The sequence below is a fragment of the Centruroides vittatus genome, unplaced genomic scaffold, assembly GCF_030686945.1.
Source record: "Centruroides vittatus isolate TY-2023 unplaced genomic scaffold, ASM3068694v2 contig_355, whole genome shotgun sequence".
In the NCBI taxonomy this organism is placed as follows: Eukaryota; Metazoa; Arthropoda; class Arachnida; order Scorpiones; family Buthidae; genus Centruroides; species Centruroides vittatus.
The window spans coordinates 881,377-897,904 of record NW_027122178.1 but is presented as its reverse complement, the minus strand read 5'-3'; the positions used below and the strand labels follow the sequence as shown (position 1 = coordinate 897,904).

The 16,528-nt window shown below is 28.7% G+C and overlaps 1 protein-coding gene across 1 annotated transcript; it reads right to left on the bottom strand.

Annotated features, from left to right (window-relative positions):
* Positions 1 to 2,890: 2,890 nt before the first annotated feature.
* LOC136974715 (lysyl oxidase homolog 2-like) lies at positions 2,891 to 15,954 on the bottom strand. Its single transcript, XM_067269654.1, has 8 exons — positions 15,479 to 15,954; positions 5,707 to 5,903; positions 5,453 to 5,635; positions 5,218 to 5,374; positions 4,974 to 5,111; positions 4,763 to 4,880; positions 3,779 to 4,031; positions 2,891 to 3,705 (listed from the first exon to the last, which is right to left on the bottom strand). The coding sequence occupies exons 1-8, from the start codon at positions 15,720 to 15,722 to the stop codon at positions 3,583 to 3,585; spliced, it is 1,413 nt and encodes a 470-aa protein (XP_067125755.1). The 5' UTR covers positions 15,723 to 15,954; the 3' UTR covers positions 2,891 to 3,582.
* Between the last annotated feature and the right edge of the window lie 574 nt (positions 15,955 to 16,528).

Below are 16,528 nucleotides of genomic sequence, written 5' to 3'. Positions count from 1 at the left end.
ATAGATTAAAAGTAGAGACATTTTGTATGTAACAAGTATGATTTTTAGGCGCAAAGATTTTTATAGGGATTTTTTTACTGATAGAAACACGAGATTCTTATAGATAAATAATTAAAAAGTAGAGATTTTGTAGTCAAAAATGTAAAAATATCAACTTCTAATATGGAGTTATAGCTATAGATTAAAGAAATACAGGATTTTTATTGATAAATTGTCCAGTTCACGTAGGTTAATACATAAAAGCACTATTATACGTATATAAGAAAAATAAAACATTTTTATAGAAAGATATTTATCGAATACTGTAGATATTTACGTATAAGTTATAAATTTTTGTTGATGTATTGTAAAAGAGTAATGTATCTATAACTATAAATTTATATAAAGACTGTATGACTCAGTTAAAATAAGATATCTTAACGGTTATATTACTGTAATTATATAAATACCAGTATAGTTGTATAACTATAATTATAAATATATATATAGTAGGTGTATGCTAAAAATATTCACATACAGGAATCATTAGATTATAGTTATATCTCTCTTACATTCTCATAAGCATGTTTGACTTCTTACTGGGTGTATGAGGAGTCATAAAAAGGTTTAATACTAGCTAATTGAACACCTTATATGGAAAAAATTGACAAAATGGGCATTTTACAGGCATTTTAGCTGCAATTGTACTCTATAAGACGTATTGAAATATTCATGGACATTGACTACGATGGTATGAATGTATGTACTGTACTGTACATGAAGAAACGTGTGACTATCGCTACAAATATCCATAGGAATTATGAGAAAATAAGGATATTTGCATAGGTGAAACAACGTTCAACTTTATTTTAAAAAAAAGAAAACATTGACCTTAGGAAAACCACCACACCCTTATGGCACCTTCGCAAATAGTATACGTCACCTAGTAAGGTAGGAGGAAAGAAAGGTTTTCCATCGACAATGATATTAATATATATATATGTAACTAGTTAAGAACTATATATGGTAAGAATGGTCAGTAGAATATCCTCAGGCATTATGCCTACATGCTTTTTCTTCTCTTAAGGCAGCAATTAATTTTAACAGCTATAATACGTTGGTGGTATGCTTGACTTTTATAGATATAATAAATAATTTTTAACGTTATAACTTATTCATTTTTAAATCATTTTTATAGCTATAATAAATTTATGCAATATATTTTAAAACACTATAGCTCATTAATTTACTGATATATCATTTTTAAACTAACACCTTTAACTGATATTAGTTTTTAAATGTTATTTTTTAAAATATCAGTTAAATGTCAGTTTTAAAATGTTTTATATTTCTTTTAAAATTGACATTTTTAACTGACATTTTTTAAAGTTACAGTTTCTGAATAACGTTTTTAAAAAATACGATAGTATATCACTATATAAATCATTAAATTCGGTTATAAACTATAAAATTAATTTTAGGAAGTCCTTAATTTTGTATTAATTAATATTTAATCAGAAAATAAAAAGATCTAACTCTAAAATGAAAACTCCATTTAGAAATACAGAGAAAAACTAATCTTTCTAAACATATATTTAAAAAAACATAAATATCAATAGTTTATTTTTAATTTAGTTATTATCTATTAATTTATTTAAAATTGATTATAAAACCAAATATTGTTGAATAATTTTAATTTAAATAAACAAAAACCTGCTTGAAACTAGATTTGCATTCGTTCAACAGAAATCTATTTTTAGAATTTAATTATTTTATCCTGAATTTATAAAAAATATATTTATTATATTATTTGATATAAAATTTAATAAGTTTTAAAATATTTTTCTATAAAAGTTTTACATAAATATAGCCAAAAATACAAATAAAACACGCAATATTATAAGGGAAGAGAGGGAGGGAGAGAGAAAGAGACAATAGTCACGCAATGTTTAAGATTTTGCGCTCATGCTTACTAATCAGGTTTTTTCAAGGATATTTACAGAATACTCTCGGAATAACGTCACATTCTTATTTTTCTTTTAATAATAAAACACAAAAATTTCATCTAAAAAATGATTATTAAATTTTTTTTTTAATTTTCCATAGAAAAATACAGCAAAAATATATATTTACATATTCAAACGGGACGTGATACATTAAAAAAATACAATTAAAATGAGGAGAAAAAAATATTGTTAAATCCCTCTTTGGCTAATTTACTATGGAAGCTTTTCTAATATCTTAACTAAAAAATTAGCAACGAAGTAGCATTTTTACGTATTTTTTAATGAATTTTTAATGCTTTTTTATGGCTTACGATTTGGCACAAGGAAAATTCTTATAGAAATTAAAGTTTTCTGTAATCTTTTGTATTTTTTAAAGAAAAATTAGTTAAATAATTAGACAATAATGTTTGAAACTATAGTAATAAAAGATTTATAAGGTAGATAAAATTATCTTTCTTCTATACAATTATCGTTAATTGTACTGTTTCTATACATTAATTATTTAATTTTTTTGAATTTTTTTAATAGTATAGTAGCATTTTTTTGTAGAAATAAACCCTTAAAAACGTTATAAAATCGTATTTAATATAGCACTTTATGCTGTTATTACAGGAATAATTATATTTTAAATTGATACTAATATAACAACAATGCACAGAATTTTTCTGTATATTAATATGTTGATGCTGTTATAGTTCTAAAGTTACTGTTATTTTATACACGTGTTTAGTGATATAAATAATTTTTAAATAATAGATTTTTGTTACTGTTATCAAAATAACTGCTTTTTTTATATTTTTCAATCATTATTATTGTTAAATTTGTTACTAAATAACACGAATCGTTACTTCTTTCCTCTACTTTGTGTTTACTACTATAATAACATTTACATTTCGAGTAATGATGCGCTTCGTGGTACTTTTATAGAAAATCATAGAAAATATTCGAGATTTTTTAATATAAAGTTTCGTGCACACTACTACAGTAACAAAATTAAATTTTAAGTAATGATATTTTCCATAATCTATGGAAAACTTCCCGTATTTTTTCATGCCTGCTGTTATAAAAACGATATAAAATTTTGAGTAATATTTAAAGAAATATCACAGGAAATGTTCTATATTTTATATATTTTTATGCTTACTAGCATAATTTCTAGTAATGATAATTTACATTTTTTAGGAGATTATAAAAAATTTTCCTCACTTTCTGATATTTTCATGCTTGCTTCTATAGTAACAATTGAGTAATAATACTTTCTATTGTCGAATCATGGAAAATATCGTTATCATTTTCCATATTTGCCATGACTCTTCTGCTTTGCTGCTATAGTCACAAAGTTAATTTCTGAGTAGCATATTAATTTAGTAATTAGAGAATTCTTTTTTAATATTAATTAGCTACTTCGTTGCTACTTTGTACACTGTTTGTACTACACAAAGTTTAGTCTTTTCTTTTCTTCTTCTTCTTAGATGAAAGACCTTTTTTTCTGGATTTAAATAGGTTAGTTGGTAGAACCAACAAACGATGATTCCAACAAGAATCTCTATTATTTGATTAAAAAAAACAAAACAACCTGACTGAAGTTGCTTACATTTTAAGGCCTTCCCAAAGTACAATTGTGTACATGTACACGTAATCCATTGTAATGTAGTGAACAAGTCGCTGCATTGTTGTTAAATGTCAATTCTGCTACTTTATATTCAGGGTTTACTGATACCTGTAATGGTTTTAAACGTGTATTTTAATGATTTATTTTTAAAAAATGCCGTTAAAAATGCAAAATAACTTACTTTAAAATAATAATTTCCTACTGGTAGTTCTGTTATATCCACCCATTGACAATCAATGTCATATTTGTAGACGTCATAACATCCTACTGACACTCCTTGATCGCCATAATTGGCACATACGTATTTTTTATTAAAACCTGGTTTGCATTCGTTATCCTCTAAACAGAAACTGGCCTTGTGACCTTCTGCCACTTTCCTTCCGCGAAGATCCATGATGTCAAAATGTGCGAAGACTTCCATACTGTGAAAATGCCTGTCAAAGAATGTTTTGTTTCATTATTTTTTATGTTTTCAATTAATTTAAAAAATGTATCAATAAATGGGCAATAAAAGGAGCTATAAATAGCAAGATGAGTTGATTTCTCTTAAATAAAAGCCTTCATACCACATTTCTCTTCCATAAAGTCTTACATACCATGCATTTGTATATATATATATATATATACATACAAATGCATGGTATGTAAGACTTTATGGAAGAGAAATGTGGTATGAAGGCTTTTATTTAAGAGAAATCAACTCATCTTGCTATTTATAGCTCCTTTTATATATATACAAATGCATGGTATGCATACCTAGCATATATATATATATGCATACCTAGCATGCTCTTAGATATATATTAATATATCGATTTGCATACTCTCCATGTCCTTGGAGAGACTTTTTACAAGTCTGAAAAAGTACGGTACACAGAGGCCTTGCACACTATACATATGTATAGTGCGCAAGGTGTATACCTATTCATAAAGCACGCTTGTGTATCATACATGCCCGTAAATATAAATCTTTACGATGGATTTCGTATTGATATATTGTTTCTATAGTTATCATTTGCATACTATTGTATTCATAAATACAGGTGGAACTATAATTTAATCAGAGATACGGACTTTTATATTGTAATAATTGCAAGTGGAATGACTGTATTTATATATATGCGTGTTTATTAGAAATTTAAGAATAAAAAGAATAAATTCTTACTTATGACACGCATGCCATTTCCATAAATGCTTAGGAATAAAAGGACGAAAATCTACATTTCCTATATTGGCAGTTCTAGCTGTAAATCTTAATAGACGTCTCCTTGTAAATCTTCCTCCTTGATTACAACAATTAAAAAATGATTTTTATTAAAATAATATTAATAAAACTACAAAAATATTTTATAATAAATAGAAATATTTCAACTTACCTGGCCTCTGAATTTGAAAATAAGCAGGACGAGCCACGCAATTCTCTTCCATAGCACATTCTAGTTCGTGTAATTGTCTATCTTCTAGAAACGAAGTTTGTTCTAGTGACTTCCAATCTAATTCTAAATCTGGCAATTCTATAAACGTTTAATGAAAATATATTCTATAATTTCATGAATTTTGCAACAAAAAAACATAAATCTCTCTTAAAGATCTTGATTAATTTACATGTTTCCAACATACCAGCAGCACATACAACTCCAGCAATGTTCTGCTCTCGTCCTGGACAGAAGACATTACCAAATTTTTCGTGACCACAATCAGCTAAATTCTTCTCGTAACCGCTACATTTAACACCACTTAAGACAATACGTTCAGCTTCACCACCGAAGTATGACGACTAAAAAACAATGTAAGAGATAAGTAAAATAAACACTTGAAATTAACACTATTACACAATATAAAATATATAACCTACCTGCGTGGCTCTTTTAGCGAAACCAAATCCCATTTGCCTGCATATTACAGAAGCTTCCATGATACCCCAACCATCTCCACATACTAATCCCCATCCTCTGTTTCCAATTCTCACCTCCACTCTTCCTTCCACTTGATTCCTTCCACCTACCAACCTAACGACTATATCCTTTTCTGTAATTAACTGCAATATTGGAATGTTTATCAATTTCTTAATATTTACATCATCTCTATATAAAATTTCTTAAAACTTACTCTAAGTTGTGTTCTGGAACTTGGTGATTCGTTAGAATCGTGAGAAATTGCTGGTTCTCTACGAACGTTTGGATTATCACAAACGACACCAGCAGCTTCTGCTATAGAGCAGTCATGCACGCCCCATCCGTCGAATCGACATTCTTGAAGAGCTCTCTCGTCCCCAGTGCAATAGACACTATCCATCCATATCAGATCTAACGATAAGAAAATATGAGGTTTAAAACATATGAAACCTAGAATTAAGATAAAATTTTAATAAATTGAATTAATGATGGCACAGATAGCCGAGTTCGTCTGAGTCAAATCAATTTATTAATATTTTACCATCAGTAACATTTTTGAGAGGGGGCTGTTCTTGAGTAATAACCGAGACATCCCTCAAGAAAAGTCCTTCTCCTAAAAATTTCTCAGATAACTAAGTTCCTCTCATAAAGATAACATTGTTTCCTCTATGAGCGGATTTAGATATTTAAGAAAGTTCTTGAGAGGCGGAGTGTTCTTGAAGGATGATTTGCAAGGGGAATGTTCTTAAAGGAGGATTTCGGAGAAGGAGTGTTCTTGAAGGATGATTTGCAAGGGGAATGTTCTTAAAGGAGGATTTCGGAGAAGGAGTGTTCTTGAAGGATGATTTGCAAGGGGAATGTTCTTAAAGGAGGATTTCGGAGAAGGAGTGTTCTTGAAGGATGATTTGCAAGGGGAATGTTCTTAAAGGAGGATTTCGGAGAAGGAGTGTTCTTGAAGGATGATTTGGAAGGAAGTTTATTAAAGGATGATTTCGGAGGAACTCTCGAAGTGTGACTTGAAAAACGGAAAACGATAATGTTTAGTCAACATTTCCGTGTTCCGAATGAAGACTAAATCATCCAATAAAATAACATTGTTACCTTTATGAAGGGGAAACAATACTTAAATATAGTAAATATTACGAATTATATACATAAAAATACACATTTAACGATGATGTAATCAATCATCTGTTAATTATTTTTATTAGTAATGAATGACATAAACGTAATGAAATATTTGGCACAAGTAGTAATGTCGCGTGCCAACATTCTCGTAACATAAAGCATCAGACTTGACCTCTCTGCATGTAGAGGTCTTTCAAGATTAAAGGTTAATCATATTCTATATCCTTGAATGCGATGATGATAATGTCGATAATAATATAATGTTTTTTCTTTATTTTTATATTCATTAAAATATATATTGTAAGTAAATTTAATGTTTAAACGCTTAATGCTCTTTAACCTTTGGTATTGATGAAGTAAGGTTAATGTAGTAGTAATTTCGAGAAAATCTGTTAATTTAACAAAAAAAAAAATAAATAAAGTTTAAACATTTTTAAATAAAATATTTTTTAAAAAATCGTATAAAATAATGATTTTTCCCTGCAAATTTTACTTGTTTACGATACTTTTTACAAAAGGTTGAACTTAGACTTATTATGACCCTAACTATGATATAAAACAGGCGCTGTCCCTTCACCCAACAATGATACATTTAAAAATATCAGGCCCTAAGCTATAGACTCATAAGGCGAGGCCTTACGCAGGAGCTTGTTTAGCTTATCCAAATCCGGGCCTGCTTACGCAATTAAAAAATTATCATTTTAATTATATTAACGTAATTTTTAATTTAAAAACAAGATAAACACATCTAAGATATTTTTAAAAAATCTTAAAAATTTATTTTATAGTTTGTTAAAAGTAAAAACGTGTAAATAGAATGATACAATTTTACCATTTATATCTCACAATCTATGAAGTAAAATTATGTTAAAATTATACATGATATTACCCTCCAAATCTAAGTAAATCTAGGGGAACTACTTTAATAACATGTTATATCTTTTAAAAAATACATTCTAAAATGTAGAAATTTAATGTAACAAAGAGGGAAAAGTATTTATATTCACACGACTTAACACACATGTATAATGTAATAGTCGACTTAGAGATAAAATTTCAAGGCAAATTACTACTACTGATAGTTTTATCTCATATATAAAAGTCACTAGATCACGAAAAACTACACGAAAATATTCTGTAACCGTATACAGAATCAAGTAATTTTACATGTTTCGAGGTTAATTCGTGACGCTGACGAGATATGTGACCTTCACCCATCGTTAAAACGGTGTTGATTTTTGAATATCTATCGAAAACCTGTCACAAAATGACTTCTATACTGTACATACATAAGTGTTTGTATATTATTTATATATAGTGTAATTATTATAGATTTATGTCACTAGGTTTGTCCTATCTGCAGGAGTTACCTCCCTGGTTTGTCCTACCAGCAGAATTTAGTTCCCAGGCTTGTTCCGCCTGCTGAAATTACTTCTCAGGTTTATCATAACCTGAACAATATATATAAATTATATACACTATAGGGCTAAACTCTTAGACGACGATGATAGAAAAGAAAATTATTGAGAATAAATTTAATTAAATTCTTATTATTTTAAATTTAAATAATAAAGTATACATTTTTAAAATAGAACATAAATTGTTTAAAAAAATAATATTTTAATGTTTTTAAGGCGTTGTCTTCCTCATAACGTGATGATTTTATGAAGTATATTAGGCCTTGAATGTATGAAATTCTAATTAAAGTAATGAGGAAAACAAATAGAAATAAATTATTGTTTAAAATTTTAAATAAATGAATAAATTAAAGATTATATAATATTTAATACTAATTTATTCTCCCCCTCTCCCTATTTATATATATAAAGAAGGTATGTATGTGTGTTTGTGTTTTTCCGTTTAATTATTCCCAGATTAGTTGTATTTAACGCATTAAGATGTTTAAATAAGTAAAATTGTTTTAACAAATGTAAAATGAATAATTTTATACATATTTTTAAGATTTGTTAACAGTTTGCATTTAATTCTTATTTAATAAGCAAGAAAAAATTACATTAATTTATAAAAATAATCATCTAAAAATTACAAAAAAAAGTTATTTAAAATTAAATTGAGTTTTGCTTACTTCTATTTGTACTTAGTTAATTATAATTAATTATTTTAATATGTTTTATTAATTAAAATACGCGATAATTCCATAACTTGAATGTGGAATAAGTTACTTGCCTCTATCTATCATTACAGCAGAGTAGTGCAGTGAAGTTCACTTTGCAGGTTAACTTAATTTATAATCTTTTTTAATTTTTATGAATTATGAAATTATTTTTAATATTTTAATAAATTAAAAAGTAAATATAAAAATTTTCTTTACAATAGTTTTATTTTTGTCGTAATAATATCCATTATATTGTATATAATTCAATAAAAACGTTACTATTTCTATCATTGTTCAATGACACTCTCAAGATCACTATGGAAAAATAGCAGCGTGACGCATGAAAATATAATAAAAATCAATACAATTGTTAAGATCATAAAGAAAATATTTTATTTTCAATAAATTTATTATCTTTTATATATAATAAATCACTATTTAATCTTTATAATTGCGTATTATAAAAGAAATTACAATGTAGTTGACCATGGAGGGACACAATTATAGTTAAATGTGTCCTTCGACAATTTGTTTCTGCCTTATGTGATAATTATAATGATTCTTCTATAGAAGAAAAGTCGAATTGGCCTACATCTCTTACGATCTCTGCATATAACGAGGTACATAACGGTACTCGTCGCGTTTATACAACCAAATCACGACACAAATAACTAAAAAAAAAAAGACAATAAAAAAACTATCTTAGTAGTGTGTGGTTTCCTTGTCTTTAAATACGTCCTTGAATGCCTTCCATAGAAAACCACGGCATTGAAAATTCCGCTATAACACATTTAAAATTTTGAATCAACCAATGACCTTGCGAGATTTCAAAAAAAGCCGTTTTTTCTTTCAAGGTCGTATGTTTATTGGATGCAGACGTTGTTACGTCATTTCCGTTAATCATTTGAAATAGTTTTTTTTTTTTAAGAAGAATCGAGTGTATTTAAAGTACCAAGGGCAACTATTGTACTAAAAATTGGATAGAAAATTGTAAAAAAGAGTCAGAGAGACGAGGGCGTCGAATGAAAAATGAATTTTTGTAGAGACAAACTTTAAATCTCTCTTATAAAAGTAGGACAGAGGGTTTAAACAAAATAGGTTTTTGTATCTATCATCTGTATTTTTCTTTATTTTCGCAATAACAATAACAATTTAAATAATAGAAAATTATAAAGGGGGATAGAAAATAGAAAGGAGGCGTGAATCACGCGTGAATACTTTACACTCGAATGCGTGTTGATCTTGAAACTTATCTCCAATTTTTTTTTTCTTTCTTTCTTTCTTTTCATAAATGGTAATTCGATTCTATAATTTTTTTCACACGAATTTATTTCTAGATTCTCCTCTTTTTATAGTCACACGAAGATATTAATTCAAGTTTTCAATGTATTTTCCACACATTAAAGAATAGTAGAAAAGAAGACCTTGTACTGGAATCAACATTTCGTGATAACAATGAAAATAATGAATAAATAATAAAATTTATCTTCAGTTTTGTCTAAAACTAAATCGAGATTAATTAGATTCTTCTAATTAATTTTTCTCTTTAATTACTTAGAGAAATCTTTAGAATAATTAATTAAAAAAGATTCTTAGAGATTGTTTTCATTGATGAATTAGAGAGAAATTAATTGTTTTTAACATTAATCTCTTTAAAGATGTCTCTAATTAATTAGGAGAAATTAATTAAAGAAATCTTTAGAAAAAGATATATATAATTCGAGAACTTTTAGAGGAATTTTTTCGTCTCAAAATTTACCTTTTATGCCCTTATTCACTAATCAAGAAACCAAAGTTAACTAAAGAGCTCACGTACTAAAGTAAAGTGAATGGTAATTGGTTAACTTCTAACTCTAACTCTTGACCCTTGACAAAATGATTAAGTCTTTTGCTCTGTCTGAACATTAAAATGATTTTCGTATCCAAATTAATGCTTAAATTTATAGATAAAGGGAACGTACCGATACGCAAATTAACTCTTTAAATCCAGTTTTCGTGTGATTTTTTTAAATAAAAGATCACGAGTTTAACACGAAACGATCATTTTTTTAAATATTAGACGTTTAACAAGGAAATATTTCACGATTTATCCATTAAATTAACGAAGAATCGGGTTAAATATTTGTATCCTCTTCCATCAAAATATATGGTCTTGTATACTTTCAAGATAGGAATCTTAGGGTATGTAGTCGGTGGTGCCGACTATTGACATCACGTTGAACTAATTCCTATACGAAATCGTGACCCCAAACACCTTCTGCTAAAGAATAGGTAATTGCTTGTCACCTAAATAACGTTTAAATGATGACAGATGGACGTCATTTTGACGATGAATGCGACATTTTTGTGTATGCTACTATATAAACAAATGGAGAAAAATGCTTGTTTCAACCATTTATGGTGAATAGATTTAGGACGGGCGTTGATATTTTTCGGGGTGACGCCTTCTCTTCAAGACAATGATTTGTTAGAAAAATGGGAGTTAAAAAAAAGGAAAAATTATTGTTAAAATTGTCCCCACGTTAAAACTGTACTTGGTACATTAAAACGGGGTTTTTCTCCGTGTTTCGCAAGTGTAAAACTTGATCTATTTTTTGTAGATTCGGATGATATACAATGAATTTTATCGGGGTTAATTTTTTATATATATACACATTAAAAATTACGTTTAAATTTTATTAATTTAAATGTATACTGAATGTGTAAAGTTTATCTTTTATTGTATAATTTAGTATGTAAAATATGTATAATTAGATAAAACGGCCAGAAAATTGGCTATGAATATTAAATTGGCCCAAGAAATTGGTTACAGTTATCGAGTTGGCCAAAATATTGTAATATAAAGACTAAAATTAGCTAAAAACTGGTTTTGGCATTGAAATTTGTCTCCTAAAAAAAAACTAATAAATTGGTGCAATTAGCACAGAAAAGAGGATAAATTAATTGAAATGAATCAAATTATGGGCTAAATTCGGCTCGAAGTGTGGGTTAAATGGATGAATCTACAAAAAAAAAATTAATATAATCATTGAATTTTAACTTTTATGGCATTTTTTAAAAAGAATTTAATGACCAAGTACTGCTGAGGCAATGAACTGAATGCCTCATTAACGTAATGAAAAAGAAACAAAAAATGTTAAAATATACCCTTAAAATTTCTGCATAATCAAATATAAACAATCTATTCACTAGTTTAAAGAATAAATTGAAAAAAAACCTATTCATGAAGTCAACTTCCTGAATTTCTACTGTTATTTACAACGAATATACTATTAAAAATTTCCGCAAGAAAAATTTTACGTCTTCGTATTCTATAATTTTTTTATTTAAAAAAATGTTGTTCTTTATATAAAACTATGTCGATAATAAATTCAAATTTGAAAAAAAAAGATAACATCGACTTTTACTTTGTCTGGCAACATGACACTTAACTGGGTGTTGACATCGTCCTCTAACGAGCTAAACGTGAACTTGTTGCTCATTTCCTCCATTCATCACTAAAATATCACGTGACGCAAGTGGGTCACGCGTCACGCATTCTCGTGACGTCACCGAGTGATAAGATAAGTGAAAACCGAAAGTGGCAATTTTCAAAATGAAAAGTCAGAGAAGAGAGAAAAGAAAAAGAGAAGAAAAAAGAACATCTTTGAGTGGCTGAAACGAAAGCAAAATACTTTTTCCTTTAACTCATTAATAAAGATTTTCATGTCTCATTCTTCACTTTCCTCTTTCCATATGGGTTAATCTGTTATTGTACCCAATCTTACATTAAATTGATGTGTAAAGAAAGTCATTTAACACGTTACAAATGATGGATAAATAGGTTTTTATTAATGATTTCTTACCTGATTTTCGCTGTTATTCTCTCAATTTATTCATTTATTTTTAAATTTCACTTAATTGAGGTGCTTTTCAATAAAGAATTTTTCAAAACTTTGAAGTAATTTAAGTGAAAATTTCAATTAAATAATTGTTAAATGTGCAGATTGATCGAGGCATGATTTGAGGCACTTTTTCAGTGAAAATATAAAAAGTTTGAGTGAATTAAATTACTTTAAATCAAACATTTTAAATTTACAAATAAATAAAGCACTTTTCAATAAAAATTGACCTTCAATTTTTAAACTTTATCAATTTTTAAACTTTTTAAATTTATAAACTCTCAAATTATCAAAAATTATTTATGTAAATGACCACAGCATCCTCTCTTACAATTTAAACAGGAAAGGAAAGGCAGAAAAATGATAACTTTCTGTAATTAAAACAAACATTTTCCGAATTTATTTTTGTAGTTTAGCAAGAAAGCCAACTTTTGTTAGGCTTTATAGTAAATATTTGGAGGTCGCGGGCATACAGCCAACAATTTTTATAGATTCTTTTCCTCACTGTCCCCACACAAGCCATAACATCGAACGTGAAGGGCGTCAACTGAGTGTGATAATGTTGTGTAAGTATTCAAAATATAAAATATATTTTACCTCTAAAACATGGAAAAAGAACATGAAATTTCCTTCTAAAAATCGGAATTTTAACGATTTTCACGTTATAATAAATTAATCATCACGTATTAAAAACTAGATATAGAACAACATAATTCTTTAATTTGCTTGACTTAAATGGTGCAAAGTACATTTTTAATTTAAGAGAAATTAAAGCTTAAATAACACACATTTTGATTTTAACAATAGTCTATTATCTGTAACTTCTTGTCCTACTAACCGCTCATCCCCTTGCGATGCTAAATGCATTAGTAGAGTAATAAAGTAAGTCACGATATTCTTCACTTTTATTATACTGTAGTTATCGGCATTGCTTCGTTTAATAGTCTATATAATTAATATTGGTTAGCGTTACATTTCCCTTTTTTTTTTTCTATGTATTGTTCTGGTTTCACTCTTCGTAATTATATACAATGCTACTTACCTCAGAGAGTATCACTCCTTCCTCGAATCCTTATTTAAAAACAACATGGATAAACCAGTGAAGAAAGTGGGTTTTAACACGTGGTCTGTGGTATAAAACATAAAAAGCTCAAGATTCTTTACACCGGTTCAAAGAATTTTGAGTATTCTGCATTCTAGATCAAAATCTACAGGTGATGCTTTGTCAGATCTAAGCATTTTCTTAACACAGACCTCTGAACAACGGCCAATGATGGAAACATAGAAAATGGCCGTTGTTTGAAAGTTGCCACTGTATATTATGTTATTTTATAGTGCTTTACTCAAAAAATCCACGAAAATATGTAGAACAAAATTCGCATTTTTAGACTCACTTGGCGAATTTTTTAACTGTAAATAAATCTGAAAGAGCTGATATGATGCAATATAATAAAGAAAAAATGCATTAATTTTTATAATAAAAAAATACATTTTTCCTGTACAATTTTGTACATCCGAACAGAATAAAAAAAGCGAGTTTAATTCATATTTTTATCAGCCTCATCTCGGAATCTACGCGCGATTAAATTCGGTAGCAAGGACACTTCAATGCTAAAAAAAAAGAAGAAGAAAAAAGTTTCCTACTTCCTGACAAATGGTAGCCCGAAGGAAAATATTTGACTCGTTCATAACAGTAAAACGAACAAATTTTTTGTATGTAAATACATAAAAATACATCATTTTCCCTAATTGTAATTCAGTATAAATCATAACACCAACGAATTTTACAACATTGTGTTACGTAACAACGGTACGTTACCGATATGTAAATATAGCTTCAAGGCAAGTAAAGTCGTTCACCTTTCGATCTTTGCGTTGTTGTCGGTCGTGTGTCCCTTCAGGATACGTATATTTGGGTCGTTGTTTAAAAATAAAGGAAAGATACCCCCCTAATGTAGAAGCTATGAGATGATACAAAACAAGGTTACTCGGGAAGAGGTCAAATTTTTAATATTAAGCACAACTTTCTCTAAATTCTTCCATAAACGTTTCATTGTATACAGAATTCCACTCCCAATTTCACTTTCTTAAACAATATATAAATTAAAATTAATTATAAAAATCGAAGTTTGATGATTCTCTTATCAATTAGGTCGAGGAAAATTATCCTTAAATGGCCTCTCTGTCTTATAAGGGAACATCGAGGGGTGCAGCTACACCCAGTACCAGAGGCCCTGCCATTATAAAATTCTAGGGCCTACATTCTTTACTATAAAAAAAATCTATCTGGAGTATCTAAAAAAAGTCTAATCTTAGTAAAGATCTTAAAAACCCACCCTCGAATATCATCAATATAGCAAAATGGGGTCAGATTTAAGTCACTAAAGAATGCTTTTTTTTATTATTATTAAATAATTGTAACAAACGAAGGGAGAAAGTTGTCGATGCGTCAAATAATTCTTCACCCCCACTTAAATTCGTGTTGGAACATTAAACAGGTCGATTTGTAAGATGCTTTCACATGTGAACTAAATCTGCTACCTGTTGAACATTACCGAATGTTCCTTTGGGTCAGCAGGTTAGTAGCTACTACTGTACTACTACTACTGTAATACTACTAGAGAAATAAAACGTCAATAATATAAAAACAGGTAGAGGAAATATTAATATACTATTGTTATATAGTGGATTATAAAGAATCGGTCTTTAAAAATTTCCTTTTTTATCACCCTGCTATAAAACAGCAACATGCAGTCATGCTACCTCATAAGGAAAGTCATAACTGGTTCATCTTTACTAGTTAGGAATTTTAATGAAACTACTTACTACCTAGATTAAAATAACAAATAAATATTACTTACTTTGCCCTCTTCCAAATTCGGAATCGTAAGTGGCTCTAACTGCTCTTCGAAATCCTAAATTCTTGCATACAATATGAGCTTCTCTCAAGTCCCATTCATCATCACAAACAGAACCCCAACGTCCCAGATGAAATACTTCAACATTGCCTTCCCAATTACCTCTACCACCAACTAATCTCAAATTTCCCTCCCTTTGAGCTTCGCATATGTAAAATGTGAATAACAAGATAGCTACGAATTTCATGTCCAGTTGTTCTAAGTGTCAGGTAGTAAAGCGAGTTCTATCGTTTCTCTGTCGTCCCACGCTGCATTTAAGAAGTTTCCATAGCTGTGGGGGTGAATGGGGGTCGACGATCGGTCACGTTACAGGCCGTGACGTCAAGAGGGCACGTCCCCCTCGCTGTTGAGGTAAGATGAGAGGGATGATTTGGACAGCTGCTGTATATACGTCGTCACGTGTGTTGCCTGTCGCTTACTTTCCGGCTACATTCTACTGACCAAGGTCGCTGATTTTGCGTTGACTCTTTTGATTGGACAAGACAATCGAGCGCTTCAACTCTACTTCCATCCTCGCATTTGTTACTTAGCAAACGGAAGGAAAAGGTTGTTTCTGCTATTATACTCATTCCTATACATGTAAACCAACTAAAATTATATAAAGTTTTTATATAATTACCTGTATCTGTGTATATCATATATATATATGTAATATATAAAGTACACAATTTATCTATAGAACAATACGTTACGTACGTAACTTATGGTGTATTATATAATCAAATTTGTCACATAATTTCATAAAATATCCTTTATATATTCAATTCTTATGTAAGGACCCTACGTAATTATAAAATGGTCAAAGTTTTGGACGTATATTTTGACCCCGTGTCATCGTCATGTCAAGGTAAACACGATCGAAACTACCAAATTTCTTGCCTTCAAAAAAATAAAATGATTACCTAATGACGTCAAACAATTGGGAAAACCCTTCTATAATTTTATTTTCTTAAAAATAATAAAAAATTATTTAGTTTTTTTTACTTTTAAGGA

Bases quoted from the DNA above. Each gene is read 5' to 3' on its own strand.
- LOC136974715 (XM_067269654.1), bottom strand. From the start codon at position 15,722: ATGAAATTCGTAGCTATCTTGTTATTCACATTTTACATATGCGAAGCT. The intron at 5,636-5,706 runs GTAAGTTTTAAG...CCAATATTGCAG, and splicing joins GTTCCAGAACACAACTTAGA to TTAATTACAGAAAAGGATAT. The intron at 3,706-3,778 runs GTAAGTTATTTT...AAACCATTACAG, and splicing joins TAGGAAATTATTATTTTAAA to GTATCAGTAAACCCTGAATA.